Genomic DNA, 22,726 nt, shown 5'->3' with positions numbered 1-22,726 from the left:
GCTAGATATGTAATTGAAATTTTCCAGAAGCCACATTAAAAAAGCAAAAACAAACAGGTAATTAATTTTAAGAAAATACTTAACTCATATCAAGAATACTATCCTTTCAACATTTTATCAATATAAAAATTATTGAGCTATTTTACATTGTTTTTGTACTAAGTCTTTGAAATCTAGTGTGTATTTCACATTTACAAAGCATCTCAGTTCAGAACAGCCACATTCAGTGGCTGTGGTCAATAGCCACATTGGTGGCTACTGTAGCAGATAGTAAGGTCAGGTTTTGCAACCACCTCCTAATTGAACTTGCTAACTCTAGCCTTGCTTCCCTCCAATCCATTCTTTCAATTTAGCCTGAGACATATAAACATATAAATCTGTTTATCCCCTTCCTCTGCTTAAAATGTTCCAATGGCTTCTTATTACCTTTGGGATGGAGTCAGAACTCTTGAACAGGATTGATGATTTATGTCAGGACCCAAACCTAATTTATCTTTCTAGTCTCATCTCTTCTCTTTTCTCATGCTTGATGCTCCAGCCATAGAGTATTGTTCCATTTCTTAAATATGCTCCCAGCTCTCTCACCTCTGGTCCTTTGCACATCCCACCCGCACCCGCTCCCACAGCCCTCTGCCTCAAGGTTTCTATCTAGCATGGTAAACACTGTTACTGACTGGGATCCATCACTCTCTGTTTGCCAACATACGTGCACATGTGTAAGCACAGACAGACAGGCAGATAGATATAAAAACTCCTCAGTAACTTCCCTGTGGTCAGTAGCTACCCTAGACATTCCTCTTCCCAGAGTGAGGTGAGGATGAGACAAATGCAAATAAAAAGCTGTTTCCCAGACTAACTCGTGTTTGTGGTCCCCTGCCCCCTTCCATTTTGAGCTGCTATTAAACACACACACATGTTCATGCACAAACATCCTCAGGGTTTTCACAGTTTTCACAGATCAATTTCAGTGCCATCTCTAGGGTTGGGTATGATGGGGAAGCCAGCCACTGGTGTGAGTTTACACCTAGGAACTAAACAAGATAGTAAACTCACACCAGTGGCTAGCTCCCCCATCACACCCAACACTAGAGATGGCATCAAAATGGATAGATTTGTGAAAAATGTGAAAATCCTGAGGATATGTGTGTGTGCATGTGTGTGTGTGTTGATAAACAGGGAGTGGTAGAGCCCAGTGATATCACAGGCTTTCCTGCTTCGGGTGCATCCCTCACCTTTTCCCTATGCTGGGCTTCAGTCTCTCCCTCTGGGTATACGTATCAGTCAGTAGCCCTCCAGGGAAATGCAAATTCAGGGAGAAGAGAACGAGACGTTGAAGGAGGTGCAATTCCCATTAAAGCAAGAAACTGAAGAACCTAGACGAGAGGAAACATTCAATGCGTCGAATAGAAAGATATCATATACTCAAAGTGAAAAGAGTTCATGTTGGTTACATTGGGGTTTCTCAACCTTGGCACTATTGATATTTGGGGCCAGATAATTCTTTGTTGTGGTGCGGGTGGGGCTGTTCTGTTTATGGGACATTATGGGACGTTCAGCAGTCTCTGACTTCTACCCACTAGATGCTGGTAGCACCACCTCAAGTTGTGACAACCAAAATGTCTCCAGATATTGCTAAATGTCCTGGGCACGGGGTGAGGGCAAACACTCAACTGGGTTACATGAAGCAGGAACAATGAATGATGAGGAACCAATTCAAAAAACTGTGAAAAATATGGTTGAAGTAAATAACTCAATAAATGGGTTATGTAGCAATATGGATCTAGGCCAAGAATGAATTACTGCACTGAAAAATCCGGTAAGGAAGTCTTCTAGGAGGGATCAGGAAGGGGTAAACATAAAAATATGAAAGTTAAGGAATCTAGAGGATAGAATTGTAAGTATTAATATCGACATCATAAGAATATAAGAAGGGGAGGAAGGATAAATTGGGAGTATGGGATTAACAGATGCACACTACTATAAAACAGATAAACAAGGATTCACTGTATAGCCCAGGGAATTGTGTTCAATATCTTATAATAAACTATAATGAAAAAGAATTGAAAATAAAAGAACATAGATATGTGCATATATGTTATAACTGAATCACTCTGCTATATACCTGAAACTAACACAATATCATAAATCAGTTATACTTCAATTAAAAAAAGAATATAAGAATAAGGGGAAAAATAGAAGGGAGGAAATATTTGTAGATACAATGCTTGCTAAATTCCCAGAATTAAAAAAAAAAATCTCAGATTGAATGGGTACATAAATGGCTAATCAGGATAGACAGGAAACATCTACTCCTAGATATGTTAGAGTGAAATGAAAGACCATCAAGGAGAAAGAGAAACATCCAAAGAAAAAGAGCAGCTCTCCTATAAAGGAACAAGATCCAGATTGACACCAGACTTCAGAAAGTAGTCCAAGAAGACAGTAGGAGAATGGGAGTAGGGATCAGAAAGGAAGGGGAAAAGAAAAACAAAAATTAAAGGTGGGCTTTGTAGGCATTCTGCATAAACTTATTTCTATAGTGGTATAACAAAAAAACCACTCTACTTGGGGTAAATAACCTTGGCTGAAGCCCCAACCCAGATTCTTTGGAACTTGAGACAAAGCCAGGAGAAAGGTCAGACCCCATAGAAGGAAAGGGGGTGGCTGTATTTTTGTGAGTCTCAGTATTTGGGCTTCAGCTGTACAGGTGGATCCAGTTTCTAGGACTTGATTCATGAGACTGACATATGCATCAGAATGTTAATTTACTCTTTCTAATGCGGTAAAACATCTTTCCATGGAATAGTAAACACATCTGGGCTTGCTATTCGTGGCATCTTTCATCTATCTAAGTGCTCAATTAATTACCAACTAATTATATACCAATTAGTGAATACTGAATCAGAAAAGTTAGTTAAATGATCCTGAGGAAAAGGATGAATTCTGCCCATCTAATAAGGTTAGCATCTGATTTTGTCTCTCTCTTGGCCAGTGCTGATTAAATGCTAACCAGTTCTTGCTCACCTCCCACCTCCCACCCCCCAGGTTTCATTTTTCTTCTTTAGATGTCCAATTAGATTAGTTTTGTATTTCAGTCTTGAGATCACCCTAAACATCATGATTGGACTTTCTTACCAAACATTTACAGAACACCTCTTAAGGTTAAGTAAAAATAACCAATAGTCATTTATTATGTGTTAAGTATCATATATACATTATCTCATTTAATCCTCAAACAACTCTGTGAAGTAGGTACTATTACTATCCCTATTTTAAAAATTGGGCAACTGGGGTAGTGTGAGTTAAGTAACTTTTCCAGGTCATTCACCTAGTAAGCAGGGTCAAGGAAAGCCAGTAAGACCTCAAAATCAACAATTTGCATAACTTCCCCATATCCCAGGCTCACTTTTCTTGTCTGCACCTAACCCACGGAGTTGTGAGATTCAAACGAGATAAAATATGCAGCAGGGTTTTATAACCTATGAAGCATATTGCAAATGGTCACATACAATCTTAAAATATACAATTAAAATAGTCTATTTGTAATGATGGATAACGTAGCACAAATACAAAATATACTTACCTTACAATCACAAAATTCAGGTCCCTAAAAACTTTTTATTGAAAAATAATATATATCTTGTAAAGTTCATAAAACTTAAGCATGCCGCTCAATTTTTACAAAAGTATAAATTGCAAAAAAAGAAAAAAATTAAACATTACCGAGATCAAAATATAAAACATTACCAGTATCTCAGAATCTTCCCTTTGGTAAATGGTATATGCTTTTAAGTTAAAGGCCTGGACTGGAATCTTGATACTTTCACTTTCTTTTTGCGTGATTTTTTTTTTTTTTAACCTCTTTGGGTCTTTGTTGAACCATCCTGTAACGTGATGATAACAGTACCTTATAAGATTGTTAAATTAAAGGAGGTCATATGTAAAACTTTTATCGTAGTGCCTGAATATAGCTTGCGTGCAATAAACGGTAATTATTGGGCAAATGCAACAGGCCGTACTCAACTCCCACTTCCTGCCTTTTTGTCACTCACTTTTGAAAGTTGCTCCCGCTCCTATTCCTTCTTCTTCTTCTTTCTCGCCCCTCCTACTGCCGTAAATTGCCTCCCAGAGCTGTCGTAAAACGCTCCTCCCCGCCCTCCATGTGGCGAAAACGCAATCACGCTTGACGGCGCGAGGTGGCTAAGCCGCAAGATGGCGGCGCTGGCGGAGGAGCAGACGGAGGTGGCGGTCAAGTTAGAGTCTGAAGGACCGCCGGCGCTGCTACCTCCACAGGCGGGGGACGGCGCTGGCGAGGGTGGCGGCGGCACAACCAACAACGGCCCGAACGGCGGCGGTGGGAACGTTGCGGCGTCGTCGTCGGCCGGCGGGGATGGTGGGACCCCCAAACCCACGGTGGCTGTCTCCGCCGTTGCCCCGGCGGGGGCGGCCCCGGTGTCCGCCGCTGCTCCAGAGGCTGGCGCTCCTCACGACCGGCAGACTCTGCTGGCCGTGCTGCAGTTTCTACGGCAGAGCAACCTCCGCGAGGCCGAAGAGGCGCTGCGCCGTGAGGCCCGGCTATTGGAGGAGGCAGTGGCGGGCTCCGGAGCCCCGGGAGAGGCGGACGGCGCCAGCGCTGAGGCGGCTAGCACGCTTCTCAGCCGGGTCACCGCCTCGGCTCCTGGTCCTGCGGCCCCCGACCCTCCGGGCAGCGGCGCTTCGGGGGCCGCCGCCGTCCCGGTCTTAGCAACAGGTCCTGCAGCTCCGGGGAAAGGTGAGCCGCGGGGTCCCGGAGAGGCAGGACCGGCACGGAGGGGAGCTAGCCGGGAAGGCAGAGGCTGGCAGGCCTGCACCTCTGCGGGCTTGTTTTGAATTTCCTGGGCCCGCCTCTAGGGCCACATGCCCGCCCCTTTCCCTAGTGCGCCGGCTGCGCAGTCAAACCCTCTTCCGAGCTGTCAGTTCCAGCGAGAGGCTGTGGAGAGCTCTTGAGCCTAGGGATGTATGAGGACGGTGGGCTCGGAGAGGCAGAGACCTTCAGGCTTTCGGTCCCTTTCCTCTTATTTGGGCTTTTGAGCCTTGGGCAGGGGTGCATTAACGATATTTGTACAGCTCTGTACTACTGTCATTTTACTATAAATACTTCAAGTTATACACCTTAATTCTCAGAGTTCCACTATGAGGTAGACCGTACCTCTATTTTAGAGACGAGAACACAGACTGAGAAAGGCCAAGGGGCTTGCTTTGGACCACACAGCCAGGGAGTGACGGAACATAGTGTAGCCAGTATTTCTCAAAACGTAGGCTGACTATCGTTAGTTTAAATCATTTAAGGGAATGCATTTTCTGGGCGTCACTTCAGACTTAGTGAGTCAGACTCTGTGCAGGTGGAGTCTGGGAATCTGCATTTTTTTAGTCCATCGCCTTAACCTCTTGGCCATGACTACAGCTTGGGAATCTGCATTTTTAAATAAATTCTTCCAAGCGGGTATTGATGTATGGCGAAGTTTGAAACCATTCATTTAGGAACAATCTTTGGTTGGACAGACCGGAGTTCAGTGTCTGTGTTGCTTTTGCTTGTGTGGTGCTGATTATTATTCTTCCAAAGCTTGAGCTTTTTTTATTTCCCTCTGTTAAATGGGTTATTGTGAAATTTAGTTATAATATATGTAAAGTGTCTGACACTGATAAGCTTATGCCTAGTATCCATTACTGACACCTGAGGCTCCCCCTTTCCCCCTTTTCCCAGCAAAACAACACAAAACACTATAAAGTCTCAAAGGTGATCCTGAACCAATAAGAGATGTAGAGCCTCTAGCCAAATTAATCTGTATTTATGAGACCTAATCTTTGCAGCATTGCCAGAAGCGAATGAATACGTAGCATTGTAAGCCATAAGTAGAAATGTGTGCAAATGTGATTGAGAGAAATCTTTCCTAAATGCAGAGTTTTGTGAATGAACTATAAGATGGATGAATTATGTTGTTGGTTATTTTGCTATAATCTTTCATCTCTTCAGAAACGACCTATTTTTTATACTGTATCTCAGAAACCAGTAAGGAGGAAAAGACGTCATCAGAATAACCAAAAGTACTTATAAAATTTGTGTAGTAAAGAGCATAACAGTAGTGTAATTGCAACTTTAAAATTTCCAACAAACTGATTCAATTGACAGATGTATCATAGTTTGTTATTGCTATATTAGAAATAAATATTCATGTTTTCTGCTTCAAATGGTGGTTATAGAAATGTTTTAAGCATATAAAATAGATTTATCTTTTAGAAATATAAATAAGGCAAATTCTCCTCACTATTAACATGTTTATATTTTATACAGAATGATAGATGTACATATGTGAAGGTAACACAGTATGGGATGTGTTACGGGAAAGTTACAAAGTACTTATGTAGCTCAGAGAGCTAGGAGTGTTAAGCCAGGGCTTGGCTTGGTGGTAGTGGGTGCCATTTGCAACTGAGCCTTGAGAAAAGATTAATACACTTTTTTGACTTGCACATACCATGTTTTATAAAATTTGTCTTTAAAATAAGTAGCTCCAGGAAAAATACTGAATCTTTTTGTTATTGATTTGAAAATTTTATTTTAAGATACGGACATACCGAGGGAGTTTTGAATGGGTGACAGAAACAAAGTGAATCCCATTAAAAGATTATGTGATCGTGTTGGGGAAGAGAGTTTGAAAGGAAAGGGACAAACATGTGAGAAACAGTTCACCTCTGGACCTTAGCAAAACAGCCTTAGTCTCTTGGTACGTGTCAGGTCATTTTCTTGAAAGTTGTTTTTTGTTTTTTAAACAGTTGGAAGTGTAGCTGTGGAGGACCAGCCGGATGTCAGTGCCGTGCTATCAGCCTACAACCAACAAGGAGACCCCACAATGTATGAAGAATACTATAGTGGACTGAAACACTTCATTGAATGTTCCTTGGACTGCCATCGGGCAGAGTTATCCCAACTCTTTTATCCCCTATTTGTACACATGTACTTGGAACTCGTCTACAATCAACATGAGAATGAAGCAAAATCATTCTTTGAGAAGTATGTGAATTTATATATATATAAAATATGTATATATAGCACATATATATAATGTATATACACATCTGTAACTACACAAATGTAAGATTGCAACTCAAAAAGTACTTTATGAAGAAGAGGTACCTGGTATTATGAGAACTACAGTGAGGGGTTTGATCTAGTTGGAGAAGTCAGGGAAGGGTCCCAGAGAAGTGATGATTGATATAAGGTCTGAAGATTGGGTAGGAGTTAACCAGAGAAATAGAAAAAGGAAAAGCATGTGTGACAGCTCTATGGCAGGATGGATCATAGTAGGTACAGAGACAAAAGAAGACCAGTGTGGCTGGAGGAGAGTATAGGGGTGGGGGGGTGTGGTATAACATGAAGCTGGACAGTTGGTTAGGGTCTGGAACAGGCAAGTTCTTGGGCCATGCTAAGGGTTTTGTTTATCTTAATAGCAGTAGCGGGTTATATTGGGTAGGATTAGATTTGGCTGAGATTCGCTGAAAATTCAAACAATACTGACATAAATAAAAGTTTATTTTTGCTTTTATCCTAAGAGCAATATGAAGCTGTGTTAAATTAGACTGAGAGTAACTGGAAACACAAACAATAGAGGCTTAAATATGATAAAAATTTGTTTCCCTCTCTCTTGAAGGTAGGCAGTCCAGAACTGGTATGGAGTCCTTGATTATCAAGGACTTAGACTCTCTCGATCTTGTTGCTTTAACATCCTTGTCATACAGTTCCACCTGTGGTACAAGGTGACTCTCCAGCCCTAAGCACTCACGTCAGTGTTACAGTCTGCTGTAACACTGGAGGGCATACATCCTTCCTGGAAGTTGCATATACTTTTCCCTTTTTAATGTCATTAGTCAGTGGCCACACCTGCCACTGGAGGTAGGAAATGTGGTCTTTATGTAGGTGTCTGTGTGCTCAGCTAATATTCAGGTGTTCTGGTGTGGAGGAAGAAAGAAAAAATGGGTATTTGGGGACAGTGAGACATCTCTGCTACAGAAGTCATTGAAGAACCTTGTCCTTATTAGATTTCCATTTTGAAAGGATCTTTATGCAGTGAGGAAAACAGATGGTGGGGGAACTATAAAGTAATCATAGATTGACCATTTTGGAGGTTATTGTTGTGGTTCTCAACTGGGGGTAATATTATTCCTCTCTCCCCTAGGCTATTTGAAAGTGGAGATGTTTTTGGTTGTCATAATGACTAGGCTGGAGGATCAGGTGGCTTAGGGATACCAAAAGTTCCAGTATGTGCAGGTAGTCCTTAGGAAAGAATTGTTCTGCCTCAAATTCTATTAGCACCCCTGTTGAGAAACAGTGAACTAGGGTGTGATAGTGTTGGTGAAGGGAAGTAGACATATTTGTGAGGCACTTGGTGAAGGATTGGCTGTGGAGGTAAGGGAGATGAAAGTGTAATTGATTACCCCTAGGTTTCTGGCTACCCTAACTGAATAGGGGTGCTCTTCACTGAGATAGAAAGCCCTAGAAGAGTACTGGGTTTGTCAGGGTTTGGAATAATCTGGAGTTTAGATTTGAATATGCCTTTGACTCGTTTAAGAGATGTCAGGTTGATAGATGGATGATATATAAGGCTCTGGACCTCAGAGGAGAAGTAGAGATGGAGCCATAAATTGGAGTTGTGTGCAGTATTGATGGATAGAGATGGGCTTGTCTAGGAGGCAGTATGAAATAAGTCAGTGAGTGGGCTAGGCCCGAACCTTGAGGAATTCCACCATTTGGAGTAGAAGAGATGGCCAAGTAGAAGAGAGATAAAAGGAGAAGCTAGTAAAGCAGGAAGAAAACTAGGAAAGTGTTGAGTTAAAGAAGCCAAAGAAAAGGAGTGTTTAAGAAGGAGACGGTGCTTAACAGTCTGAATGCGAGCTCTTTAATACAAGCATTAGACCCAGAAGCTAGGACTTGTCAGGTAATGAAGGCTGTGGTAATAGAGGAATAATAGAACTCAGGACTCCTGCTTCTGTGCCATTATATTCATTCATCATTCTACAATGCCTAATAGAAGGTATATAAAGCAAATGTTCTGTAGCTCAGTGTATTTGGAAAAAAAAAAAATTAAGGCTGATGGTGACAGAATTTGTAAGCTAATTTTTCTTACTGTTATTGAAAAACCTCTTCCTCTTCCAGTGTCATGGTGCAGTCATCTCCTTACATAGGAAGCTGGAATCTCCTAGGGGATTCTGTCTCCTTGTCATGGACAGTCTCAGCCCTTGCCAGGACCCCATGCTCAGTGAGGTTATGAGCAGTGACTAATATAAACACCAGGAGGCTGAGATTTCTAATTTTATTCAAATCTTGGACAGAAACTTGTGTCTTGATGAGTCATAATAGAGTAACACAGGTAACAGTTTAGGAATCCATAGGCTATGTGTCTTGTCAGTGCTAGAGTCCTAGTATCTTATGTTTAATCATTGTTTTCTAAATGTTTTTGCATTGTTTACTGTTCTTAGTGAATGTCAATATATGATCTTTACATTTGACTTTATTAGGAATTAAGATTTGTAGAAATAAAAGTACATTTAAATTTACTAATTGTCACCAAAGCTGAAAGCTTTACTTAATTGCCTTTGGTAATGATGGTAATGATGAGTAAATGGGAGTGCTTACTCTTTGATATCAACATGTTTGTTCTTAAGTCATGTTATTAAAATAGTGATGTTTAATATTTACATCTGGTATTAAGATAAGAAATTATTACTAATGGTTGGTTTTATGAGCATGTCATGCATTAATTATGGGTGAGAGGCTGGGTGATTGGTATATTGAGTCATTATACTAGTTTCTACTTTTGTATATGTTTGAAATATCCCATAATAAAAAGTTTTAAAAAGTGGGTTTTGAGAGAACATAAAATTTAGTAGAGCAAAGATTCTAACGTTTTCAAATGTCTACCAATGGTGGCATTCAAATTAGACTGTCTACCAATGATGCGTATCTTATCATTCATTCACTTATGGTATTTATTTCAAATTCTCTTAAAATGTTTCTAATGCATTTCATTAGAGAATTAGATTGGTCATTTTTAGGATGAATTCAGAAATGAATTGTGATCATTTTGAAATGTGTTACTTCTGATCCTACAGCTTAGTCCAGGATTATTCAGACTACTACGTTGAAAATATTCTAGGATGTTTATAAATATATGGGGGAGAGGCAGATCCCTTAATGATTACATTGAAAAATGACTTTTTAAAATCACTGAAACAGGTTCCATGGAGATCAGGAATGTTATTACCAGGATGACCTACGAGTATTATCTAGTCTTACCAAAAAGGAACACATGAAAGGGAATGAGACCATGTTGGATTTTCGAACAAGTAAATTTGTTCTGCGTATTTCCCGAGACTCGTACCAACTCTTGAAGAGGCATCTTCAGGAGAAACAGAACAATCAGATATGGAACATAGTTCAGGAGCACCTCTACATTGACATCTTTGATGGGATGCCGCGTAGTAAGCAACAGATAGATGCGATGGTGGGAAGTTTGGCAGGAGAGGCTAAACGAGAGGCAAACAAATCAAAGGTATGGGAATAAACCTAAGAACTATATAATGCAGATTATGAAAAACTGTAGCATTTCCATCTACATAATTTACACATTTTTCTTATAGCTAGTTTGGGAATAATTTTACACTGTATACTAAGTTTCATGTTCTAAGGATGATGTATATATTAGTAAGAATTTGGGAATGGCTGCCTTTAACAGAACCCTGACTGCAATGGCTGAAACAAGTAAAATGAATTAAAGAGGAAGACCCTCCTAGACTGGTGTGAGCGCTCCACAGTGCCCTCAAGGACCCTGGCTCCTTCTACTTTCTGCTCTGCCATCTTCAGAATGTGACTTTCTTCCTTGTGCTCACAGATGGCTATTGCAGCTGTAGCTTTACAACTGTGTTCCAGGAAGGCAGAAGGGGGAGGATGAGAGACATATACCTGCTGAATCTCTCTCTTTTTATCAGGAAAACAGTTTTGTTTTCTAAAGCACTGCCCAGTATATTTGTGTGTACATCTGTTGACCAGAATGATATTATATGGCCATTCCTAGCTGCAAGGAACTTGGAACAGAAATGATTTTAACTGAGCATAGTGCTGCTCCAACTAAATCAGGGTTCTGTTAGTAAGGAAGAAGGGGAGATTGGCTATTGGGTAGACAAGTACAGAATCTGCTTCAGGATAATAATGACCATACTGTAATTGTGATTCCTCCTATCAAGATAGGAAAAGGATGTATTAATGAACAAAAAGGTCATTTTAAAAAATTGGCTCTTTTTACTCGTAGGTATTTTTTGGTTTATTAAAAGAGCCAGAAATTGAGGTGCCTTTGGATGATGAGGATGAAGAAGGAGAAAATGAAGAAGGGAAACCTAAAAAGAAGAAGCCTAAAAAAGATAGTATTGGATCCAAAAGCAAAAAACAAGATCCCAATGCTCCACCTCAAAACAGGTGAGGGAAAAAAACCTCACGAACATGTGTAGAGGTATAAGGCGATACATTATAGATGGTTCAAGTTTCTTAATACTCAGAGTAATTTCTAGTCTGTTTTTCTTTCACAGAATCCCTCTTCCTGAGTTGAAAGATTCAGATAAGCTGGATAAGATAATGAATATGAAAGAAACCACCAAACGAGTGCGCCTCGGGCCAGATTGTTTACCCTCCATTTGTTTCTATACATTCCTCAATGCTTACCAGGTTGGTAAAACAGTTGGGCAGTGTCTGCCTGGAGAGTCATGTTAGAATGGTGATTACCATTAAAAGAAACTTAGATGTGTTAACTAAAATGGAGTTTTCTTATTTAAACTCTTGATGTAAATATGGCTTAAAGCAGTTAGGGAAGGAGAATTAGATACTGCTCAGAACAGATAGAAGGTAATGTTTGAAAGACCTTTAACAACTTGTAGGTCCTAAAATCTTGCTTATTTGTGGCCTTTGTTTCACTGATCAGAATTCTGCTAGCCTTTAGAAGAAGGAAGCTGTGTGGTTCATCTCTCTTGAACTTGACTTTAAGTACTTACTGTAAACTTAATAATTCTTCGTATCTTTATAGACTCTATATATAATAGGGTGCGAGGATATATTTAGTGAAGTACAAACATGACTAACATCTGCACTCCAAACTTGGAGGGCAAAAAGTGGGTAAATGATTGTATGTTCTCAAAGTACATGCTTTCAAACGATGGATTTCATAGGAGAATGAAATCTCAAATAATCTTTTATATGAGAAAAATGCCTATCATTATGTATTCTCTAAGATGTGATTGTAATTTTTTCCCCAAAAACAGTGTAAGGCTTTTTTCTAATTAAAAAATTTTTTTTAACATTTTTATTGGCAGGGTCTCACTGCGGTGGATGTCACTGATGATTCTAGTTTGATTGCTGGAGGTTTTGCAGATTCAACTGTCAGAGTGTGGTCTGTGACACCCAAAAAGCTTCGTAGTGTCAAACAAGCAGCAGGTAACAGAGATGACTTGTCAGGATGTAAATTCATCATTAGTTTACACCAATCTTGATCCCATGGAATATACATAAGACATTGTAATCTCAGCAGACTTTCACTTGATTTTACTTTTAAGTCAAAATGGCTAACAACATTCCCAACAGTGAAAAGTGCATTGGAGTGGCAATCAGGAGACTGGGGTGCTACACTGGTTTAACTTTTTTGAGCCTCGGTTTTCTCATCTGTAGAATGAGGGGATAAGGCTAGAAAACTCCCTAAGGTTAAAACTCTCCTATTTTGGTTGTTTTTTTGTGAATTTAAAAAAAAACCTTTAAGTAAATGGGAGAGTACTTTCTGTTTTAGCCATAAAAATGGCTAAAATGAACTAATAAGGTTAGGATTTCATTTTAAAGAAAGTTTCTTGCTAATTGTGTTGTTTAAACTAGATAATACATTTTTGATAATTTAGTATTTCTGTAGTTTTATAAATTTTTGAAACATTGTGATATAGTTGACAAATTTGAGTTTCAGTTCTAGTTTCAACACTAAGCTGTGTGCACTCTGGCATATAATTTAACTGTTCTGAACCTCATTTTTTTCTCTTATCCACTGGGATGATAGCAGCTAATTTAGAGGCATTTGCACAGTGGTTGGTATGTAGGAGAAACTGTTCAAATGTTAGTTGTTCTCTTAAACTGTGATGTAATTGTCTTAAAATGTTTTAATTAATGTCCTTTTAAAAATTAATATTTCTGGACCATTTTAGATCTTAGCCTCATAGATAAAGAATCAGATGATGTCTTAGAAAGAATCATGGATGAGAAAACAGCAAGTGAGTTGAAGATTTTGTATGGTCACAGTGGGCCTGTCTATGGAGCCAGCTTCAGTCCGGATAGGTAAAATACCAAACAATAAAAATTAAATACTGCAGTATTACGTTGGGACTATATGAGTGTTAACTACTGGAAACATTATGCAAATGTTGGGGAAAAATCTGTTAGAAAAATCTCATGGTTGCCTATTATTCATTATCTTTGAGAATCTTGCCATCTGCTAATTCATCTTGGGGTACTAATATACAATACCCAAATTTACAGAATCAAGATGAATAGCTTCAGGGTTTGCCAGTTATAAAAATTAGCTTCAGTTTTGTAACTCCAGTAAGGGTTGAATTGCTTCTTTGGGTTCCTGCCTTGGGTTTTGTGGCTACTGCTATCAATTGACTTATCTTTGTATAATCAGAAGAACTAGGGGAATAGTGTAAAGGGAATTTAAAACCCACAAAAGGTGTTTGCCTATTTTTCATGATCTCTAACATTCTGTAGAAATGGGGGAGGGTATTTTGTTTTCATAATACTACCTATATCTTATTGGATAGATAATAGCTTTCAATCCATCAAGATTTTCATCTTTATGAAACTGAGAATGAGGATTTTTGTTGTTTTATAGGGTTTAGCCAGATAGTACATTTTTACTCAAGGGAAACTTCTGATTTCAGTGAAAACCTTATTACTTTCTGAGTAGTTCAGCTTTTGTATTTAGCCCTGATGAAGGTAGGGTATTAATGGCATGTCTGTAGTGTTGTTTTTGCTTTTTTTTTTTTTTTGGTCCAAAAGATGTTTACTTTAAAATTCTTACACAACTTGTACAGGATATGAAAATTGCATCTCCATTTTAAAGTAAAAAATTTACTGAGTTTTAAGTGACATATCACATTTCTTAGAAGCCCTTCTCAGTTTACCAATCTGACCGTACTTTTTGTCATTACCTGTTGGTATTTTTTTTCTCCTAAAGAATTGTGATTTTCCTTTTAAGAGATATGTTTTTAAAATAATCTAACCTCATTTAGTAGGTACTCAGTAGATACAGTGTTATGACTAACAGTAGTTAGTACTTTCAACTCTTGTTATCTACTGTGGATTTCATGTATAAATTAAAAGTGAGATAAGTAGCATGTCAGTTAGCTACATTTAATACATTCAAATATATGCAAAAGATGGACAGGTAACTAAATTATTTTAGGAATCAAATATATTACTTTCTCTTCTCTCAGGAACTATCTGCTTTCCTCTTCAGAGGATGGAACTGTTAGATTGTGGAGTCTTCAAACATTTACTTGCTTGGTGGGATATAAAGGACACAACTATCCAGTGTGGGACACACAGTTTTCTCCATACGGATACTATTTTGTGTCAGGGGGCCACGACCGAGTAGCTCGGTAAGAATGTTGTGATCTTGTGACGGGGTCTGTTCAAGGAACAAACAGAATTTTTCTTGTGGTAATTGCAAACTCCAACCAAACTCATTTTCACTTTTATTCAGTAACAACTTTTTGAGAATGTCAGCATTTATAGGTCCTTATTTGAAAATGAATTTGGGATAGGACTCTTACCTTGTCTGCAGTCATGTCTGTAGAGTCCATGCTCTTCCCCTGCCCGCCACCAGATGCGAAACTGTCTTTCACAACCACTGTGAGCACCTTTGTTTTCCTGTCATGTCCTTAAAAGTTCAGAATTGAGGTAGCATGGGTTATAAACCATGTGGTGATCAGAACTAGGGAAAAATACTTTTCTGCGGGTTAGACTAAGAGTTGAGTGAGGTACGGGGGTGTACATACAGAGAACTAAAGGATTATAGGATTAAAAAACTTTTGTACCAGATCAGTTTAGTTCTTAAGAATGTTTAGTCTCAGACATTCCATCTTTCTTCGCTCAGGTAACTAATGAGGGGGACCCATTTGGAGCTAACATTTCACTTGGATGTTTCTATATTTATTTTGGATAGGATTTTGGTATTTCACAGTTAACTGCTAATTATCTTTTGTTTTCAATTTTTTTTTTTTTTTTTGAAGGCTCTGGGCTACAGACCACTACCAGCCTTTAAGGATATTTGCTGGCCATCTTGCCGATGTGAATTGTACCAGATTCCACCCAAATTCTAATTATGTTGCTACGGGCTCTGCAGACAGAACTGTGAGGCTCTGGGATGTCCTGAATGGGAACTGTGTAAGGATCTTCACTGGACACAAGGTATTTTACACCTTTATTATTCCAGCATTCAAGGTTCTTTTTGAGATAAGTTTAAAAAATAACCAGTGAGACATACACATTAAAGATACTGTTCATACCACTGAACTTTGTAATTCTAACTTTTGCCTTACTTTCTTAGGTATTTTTAACCCTACTTCTGATAACCTTTTTTCCAACTTTTCTAGGGACCAATTCACTCCTTAACATTTTCTCCCAATGGGAGATTCCTGGCTACAGGAGCAACAGATGGCAGAGTACTCCTTTGGGATATTGGACATGGTTTGATGGTTGGAGAATTAAAAGGTCACACTGATACAGTCTGTTCACTAAGATTTAGTAGAGATGGTGAAATTTTGGCATCAGGTAAGTGACTAGAAATGGCTTTGCAGTAATGGGTCAATGGTACATTTAAAGGAAACACAATGTTGACAATTGCAAAATTAAGGTCTGCTGTTTTAGGTTTTGCTTCTCCTTAGCAATGATTCCAGAGTGTCACCTACATGTATATTGACTTCTCAGGTTAAACTACTGCTTGAAATGCTTCTTTAGAGGGAAAAGAGTTGTTAACCAAGTTCAGATTTCTTCATCAGAAATATACAGTAAATGCATAAATTACTTGACAGAATGTCAGCATCTAAATATGGTAGATGCTACTAAATGATTTCCTTTGATTTCCTCTTAGGTTCAATGGATAATACAGTCCGGTTATGGGATGCTGTCAAAGCATTTGAAGATTTAGAGACTGATGACTTTACTACAGCCACCGGCCATATAAATTTACCTGAGAATTCACAGGAGTTATTGTTGGGAACATATATGACCAAATCAACACCAGTTGTACACCTCCATTTTACTCGAAGAAACTTGGTTCTAGCTGCAGGAGCTTATAGTCCACAATAAACCATCGGTATTAAAGACCTCTGGAAGCTACTGTTTTAAAAAGGGAGACTAAAAGCAAATACCTCAGTGATTAATATTTAAGCTACAAAGAATGTTTTGTCTATATGGATCTGGAAGTATGCTGCTTGGAAAATCTGAACAGGACAGTTCCACGTTTCTATAGCAACCACATTTAACTAATTTCCGTTAGTTGAATAAGAGGTATTATGTTCGTGGAGGGGACATTTATGGTGCTTTGGATTGTGTGGAAACTATGCATTTTCTGTTCAAATGCTATTTTAATTTATTATGTCTAGAAAAAAAATCAAGTGATTTCAATAATTCATCTTGCTTCAAGATTCAAATTGAGTAATAATAATACCATCTTGAATTTTAGCTGAAGAATTCTATGAGCATGTATGTTTCTGCTGTAAAAATGTAGTTACTGTATGGCACTCAAGTACTATGTTAAATGATCCACTAACATTTTTGCTTGGCTCATGATTAGTGGAATGTACGTAACTGGGTAGGTGAACTACAGTTCCTTTCTGAGAAATAGATGAAGTACAACCATCCACTGACATCTGAATTTATACCTTTTGGATTTTGAGTGCACCCAAACAAACATTCTATAAACCAGGTGAAGAAATTAACTTCCATGTTCTACTTCAGCTAAAATGGCTACATACAACCTAGGACACTTGAAGTCAGACAGACATTTCAGTTGCTTACCTCCAGTACTGAGCCTTGCTTTGGGAAACTAAGAGATTTAGACCAAGTCACTGCCAGTTTTTTTGCCTTTGTTGCATTTTGTACAATTTTTATATTTTTGATATCTTGTAAATAAAGACAACCAGCTTTTCCAGGTTCATAATTTATTGTACAAATTGAGTATCACATGATGAGCTGACATTAGCTTCTTCAGGCGTGGGAACTTAACAGATGAGGTACAGTTTAGGATCCTATAAACAAAGTAAAAATAGTTTAGACACAAATGTGTTCAACTCTACCTTTAAGACTTAGTAATTACTCCTACAGGACTATCCAGGAACCTCCCTGAAATTAATGCAAATTCATTAGAATCTCAAAGGAGTCAGTTACCCCTCAAAATTTAGGTGTCTCTCAGCTTAACACAGTTTAACCTAACACTCCATCTTGAACAAAAAGCTGCCAATAATTCAGAATGATCCTAATCATATACCATTGGAAAAGCCTAGTACATAAAGTAACATTGTAAACACTAGAAAACAGAGAAGGTGGTAGTATCCTCATTAGAAAAACAAAATTAGGAGGTACCTAATAAGAAAAACGGGGCAAAAAACCACCTGTTTGTCAAGAATAAGTAACGGACCACACAGCATTCTAGGATACGCAGTCCCCTAAGTCAACAGTTTTGGGATTGGAAAAGCTTTTAATAGTGGAAGAAAATTTTTCTGTTATAGATAACTACATTAGATCTGGGTTTTGGGTTTTTTGCACATCATCTGCTAACACACTAAATATTTATTCACTCAAGCAAGGGCAAATGGAGACTGGATGGCACTATAAGAAAACAAAATCTGAGGGATTTAAGGAAAAGACAGAATTACTTACATAAAAATTTGAAACTAGCAAGCGAACTAGTAAAAACATTTGCAACTGATTTAAAAGGTTGATTAATTACTACAAAAAGCATATCGAGAAAGCTCTTCACAAAAAGAAAGTCCCCATTGTTACACGAGAAAAACACATGAAGAAAATGTTAAAAATACAAATGGCAAACAAAAATATACAACTTCATCAGAAAAATTATTTTTACTCATCAAGTGAACAAAAATCAGAAACTGACATTATTCAACATTGCCACACACAGAGAATGTTAAAAATGTAAATGGTAAACAAAAATACACAACTTCATCAAAAAAAATTTTCACTCAACAAATTAACAAAAATCAGAAACTGACATTATTCAACATCACCTGGGGCACAAAGCTGGGTGCCCCACAACGCTTTGGGAAAACACTTCAGCCTAAGAGAACAATCACAGATATAAAAACTTCATGCTCTAAAGTGTTCACTGTAATGTTATTTATATTTAAAAAAATTCTAATAGGAGACATTTCCTCTGTAAAATAAAGCATATATCCATGAGCACTCATGCATTCAAATTACAGAAAACACATGTTGTAAGACAAAATTACAGATATGAATCATAGCCATTGGAAACCAAATACATAAAAAAAAGTTAACACAAGTTTTCAGGGTAATGGGACATGGGCAATATTTTTCTATTTTTTTCTTTAATAAATTTTGCACAATGACAAGACACTTTTATGGTGGGGGGGAACCCTAACATCAAAAGGCTTAGTTATAAACTTTTAAATGTTAACTCCTTACCATTTATGTTGCTTTCACAGCTGCAGTTTTTTTAGACCTTAACTTGAAGTATAAGACTAACAAAGCAATGCTTCCATATGTGGCCAGAACACACTGAAAAAGAAAGGAAAAAGTAAACAAGGCTGTTGTCACACCTGTATTACTCTAAAACATAACTGCTTAAAGGTATCATTAATACTTACATTCATTCTCCCTGTGAGAGTGTAAGAGTTGAAATATTTTTTGATGCCAGTGAAATGGAATTGGGCATCAGTTTCTGGACCTGCCATGATTTCAGTCTTTTAAGAAAAGAAAGAAAGGAATACATTGGTTTGGATGCAATTTAAAAGAAAAATTTTTAATTAAAAAATTCAAAAAGTCATTGCATATAAATATTGCAAATTTTATATATGCCTCACCCAACAAAGCAGCAAAGTGGTGGAAAAAAATCTTGCTGATAAGAAATTTTTGGAAAGAAGGACTTTATCTTGGTTGCTATTACTCAACACTCCAGAATATACATCAAATCACTCAGCATAGGAGGAGAACACAGTAGTCTCTTAAGTCCATCGTCCAACCCAATGTAACCTGCTTTCATTGCTGGCTCTATCTATGCCATAGTGTACTGTACATGGAATTAGTCAGTTTTAAGACTAGTTGAAAGCTAGTGGAGCTTGTGATACTTTTCAAAGTTTCTCATAGAGGTAGCCAGCAACTAAACAGCTCACCTTGCAACCCTTCTTTTTACAATTTTTCCTATAACTATTTTAGGACCTCCATGTGAAGGGAGAGAAGGGATCATTTACTAGATTGAGTTGATACATACTGCTGGTGGTGAGGAAGCTGAAACCAAAAATGCTGAAAAATACATGGGTAAATATTTTAATCATCTTAGGCAAGAGAAAATACAAAGGTGGCCAAAGTAAAAATGTGAAACATAGAAAGATAAACGCATGATCAAAGAAATGTAAAATGAGACTAAAATCTAACTATCAGAGTAGAAAAGATAAGTTTATAGTAAGCAGTAGTAGTGAGAATGTGGGAAAATAAACAGTCCCTCTGTTGCCTGGAGGGAGTGTAAATAAACTGGTGTAACATTCTTAATGTGCAATTTTGCAATATCTATCAAATTATAAAATTCGTATACCCTTTCATCTAGCTGGCTCATTTGTTCTCTAGGAATTTATCCTTTTAGAAATGTTACAAAGTGGAACGATGCTAATGGTTCAAGGATGGTAACTGAAATGTAGTTTATGAAAATAAAAAACTGGCAGAACCAAAAATCCACCTACAAGAGACATAAATGAGTTTCCATTGGAGGAAATAAAATGCATGTAGATCTTTATATATAGACAGGGAAAGATATTCCCATGCACATAGATCTTTACGTACTGACACAGAACGATGTCCCTATGTAATGTTAAACATTAAAAAAATCCTATTTCTGGACATTATAGAGCACATCAATGATTCTCAAAGTCTGGTTCCTAGACTGTCAGCATCAGTGAAAATTTCTTAGAAACCCAATTTCTCAGGCCTATTGAATCAGAAACTGGCACCCAGCATCTGTTGTAATATGCCCTCTGGGTGATTCTAATACATGTTAAAGTTTAAAAACATTGCAGTAACAGAAATAGAAAACCAAATGCTTATTAGTGATTACATATTAAAAAAACAAAACAAAACCCTGTAAGAACATATAGCAAACTTTTAAGACGGGCTACACCTATAGAACGTATGTATTTTACAACAGCATGTATTTCTTTCAAAATTAAAAAGATAGTAAAGGCATATTCAAAGGTCATCAGAACACCACTCGAAAATTCGTCTGTATGACCGCCTATCTACCACGACCGACGCCACGCCGAGTCGGTTGGCAACATAGACGAGCCGGTCGAGGTCCGGTCGAGATTGGTAGGCAGTGGCAGTGACTCAGCTGGCTCTTGATGAAAGAGTGGGAGACACCTCTGAGGAAGCTGTTGCTATGGAAACTGGCACTCTCCTCTTTACCATTCAAAGGCCTCCAGAGGCATTCACGTGCATAGAATTGGCAATGAAAATGTGGACAAATGATCTTAATCGTGAACGGTTTCAAGGTTCATGGAGCAATGAAGGATTCCAAACTTCCTTAGGCCTCCTCAGGAGCCTTGGCCAGTCCAGTCCAAGGAGGAAAATCTCCATTAAAAGAAATCTTTATGATGTAGCTTTTATATTATCTCATTTCAGCCAATTTACTAAAAACATGCTTTTCTATTATCTTCAGGATAGATTTTTGGATTCTTACAGCATCAAGTGGGTTTCTAGGAGAAACTACAGAAAACAAGGGCTTAACTTTGTCAAATTATTAACTAACAATCCCCACTACCTTGTGTCTAACAAAAAATTTCAGGAGAATGTGGTGTCCAACTTAAAGAAGATTAAGGTGTTTTAATTTATCTCTACACAATATAGAAGGAAGGCTGGTGTCACAGAGAACTAATTCTGACTGCAGCGAAGGGCATGGTATAGGAATTGCAATTTAGTCTAGATCTTAAAGGAAGACTCTTCAAACGCTGAGATGGAGGAGGAAGTGGAATGTTGCTAATAAACAACTGGACCAAAGCCTGCAAACTATTGATTTGTACCGTCAGCAAACTGCAGGTACTTTTGGGCAAAGATCAGGAATCTTTGTGTTAGTGTCCTTTGTGGAATAATTGAACTGATACTTGCTTTTAAATCATACTTAAGAAGACATTAATGAAGGAGAAAATTACCTAAGGCTAAAAATAACCATACTAATTGTTAAACGGAAGCCTATGGCAAAATCTAAGCGATAGGATCTTCCCTTTTGTTTCTAATTAAGAAGCGAACCACTATTCAATACATTTAATTTTTCATGCCTCTCTTCACCAGTGAAATGGGCATTCCAGAAAAGGCCCAAAGTTTTGACCAACTGCCTTTTCCATTTTCTGTTTTTTTTTTTTTTTTTTTTTTGCAGGGGTTGGTAGTTAGGTTTACTTATTTATTTATTTTTAGAGGCAGTAGTGGAGATTGAATCCAGGAACTTGTGTATGCTAAGACTGTGCTCTACCACTTGAGCTACACCTATCCAACCCATTTTCTGTTTCTTGATACTGCTGTTTTCCTGTATGGACACCTACCTGGAATGCTGAGATCATTAAGTGAAGGAGGCAAAAAAGAGTGAGAGCCGCTCAGGTACCAGAAGCAGCCACCTGCACTTCAAGTTTACAGCTCTCTGTTCTCGCTACCTCCTAGAAAATGCCTTTCCGCTGACCAAACACAGACTGAAATTTAACCCGCTTATCGCGGGCCTGGCGAAGTGCAGGCCCGCTTGACAAAGACGGTAGCACAGCCTGGCTAAAGGAGGCCTGGCTGGCCAGCTTTCTAAGCACAGCTCACTGGAAACAAACTGCTTTGGGCATACAGAGAAGAGGGTCATTTAACCGAAGGTAGGGTCAGAAGCCTGAGTTCTCGTCCAATGTTAACGTCACTGGGTGACCTTGGGGGACTCCCTTCGCTGCGCGCCTCATTTTTCTCCACTGGAAAATGTATCCTAAGGGCTTTTAGGAGCTGGGGGTGGAGAGGCCTTTACCTCGCACCGAGGCTTCCGGGTCACTGTCCGAACCCTCTCGCCCGGCCCTAATTTTCCCTAATTTTTTTCGACTCACCACCACTCTCACCCCACCAAAGCAAAAAACTCGCGGTGTGCCCGGACCAGGAACAAGTCGGATTCTAGGCAAGCCTCGCAAAGCGGATGCGCGAGGTCCAAACCCGGGCTCCCTCCCCACCTACCTTCCAAAAGACACCAACTCCGCAGCCTGTGTCCTTCAGTGTACGCAGCTGCCCCTCGGCCCACCCGGAAGAAGCCGCCTCCCCCGCACGCGTTCAACAGGCCTTACCTATTCTGCCTTCCGCGTCGATTGGCTACAGTTAGAAGTCCCGCCCTTCCGCTTCCGGTATCTCAATCGC

At 38.7% G+C, this 22,726-nt stretch overlaps 2 protein-coding genes across 5 annotated transcripts; one reads left to right on the top strand and one right to left on the bottom strand.

Moving 5' to 3' along the window:
- The first annotated feature begins 4,209 nt into the window (after nt 1-4,209).
- On the top strand, nt 4,210-17,276 carry TAF5 (TATA-box binding protein associated factor 5). The gene is made up of 11 exons (XM_074373695.1): nt 4,210-4,771; nt 6,811-7,048; nt 10,268-10,583; nt 11,340-11,503; nt 11,614-11,749; nt 12,391-12,511; nt 13,261-13,390; nt 14,548-14,712; nt 15,346-15,523; nt 15,709-15,886; nt 16,206-17,276. The coding sequence occupies exons 1-11, from the start codon at nt 4,213-4,215 to the stop codon at nt 16,421-16,423; spliced, it is 2,403 nt and encodes an 800-aa protein (XP_074229796.1). The 5' UTR covers nt 4,210-4,212; the 3' UTR covers nt 16,424-17,276.
- Nucleotides 17,261-22,678, bottom strand: ATP5MK (ATP synthase membrane subunit k). 4 transcript variants are annotated; one of them, XM_045507456.2, is made up of 5 exons: nt 22,550-22,661; nt 21,042-21,067; nt 18,961-19,056; nt 18,779-18,871; nt 17,261-17,364 (listed from the first exon to the last, which is right to left on the bottom strand). In XM_045507456.2, the coding sequence occupies exons 3-4, from the start codon at nt 19,045-19,047 to the stop codon at nt 18,782-18,784; spliced, it is 177 nt and encodes a 58-aa protein (XP_045363412.2). In that variant the 5' UTR covers nt 19,048-19,056; nt 21,042-21,067; nt 22,550-22,661; the 3' UTR covers nt 17,261-17,364; nt 18,779-18,781. The 4 variants fall into 4 exon arrangements, with proteins under 4 accessions (XP_045363412.2, XP_074229798.1, XP_045363411.2 ...); XM_074373697.1 differs by lacking the exon at nt 21,042-21,067 and having other exon boundaries at nt 22,657-22,678; XM_045507455.2 differs by lacking the exon at nt 21,042-21,067 and having other exon boundaries at nt 22,550-22,676.
- Nucleotides 22,679-22,726: the final 48 nt, after the last annotated feature.

The sequence above is a fragment of the Camelus bactrianus genome, chromosome 11 (genome assembly GCF_048773025.1).
Source record: "Camelus bactrianus isolate YW-2024 breed Bactrian camel chromosome 11, ASM4877302v1, whole genome shotgun sequence".
In the NCBI taxonomy this organism is placed as follows: domain Eukaryota; kingdom Metazoa; phylum Chordata; class Mammalia; order Artiodactyla; family Camelidae; genus Camelus; species Camelus bactrianus.
Note: the sequence above shows the minus strand (reverse complement) of the source record. Positions and strands in the feature narration are given on the sequence as shown.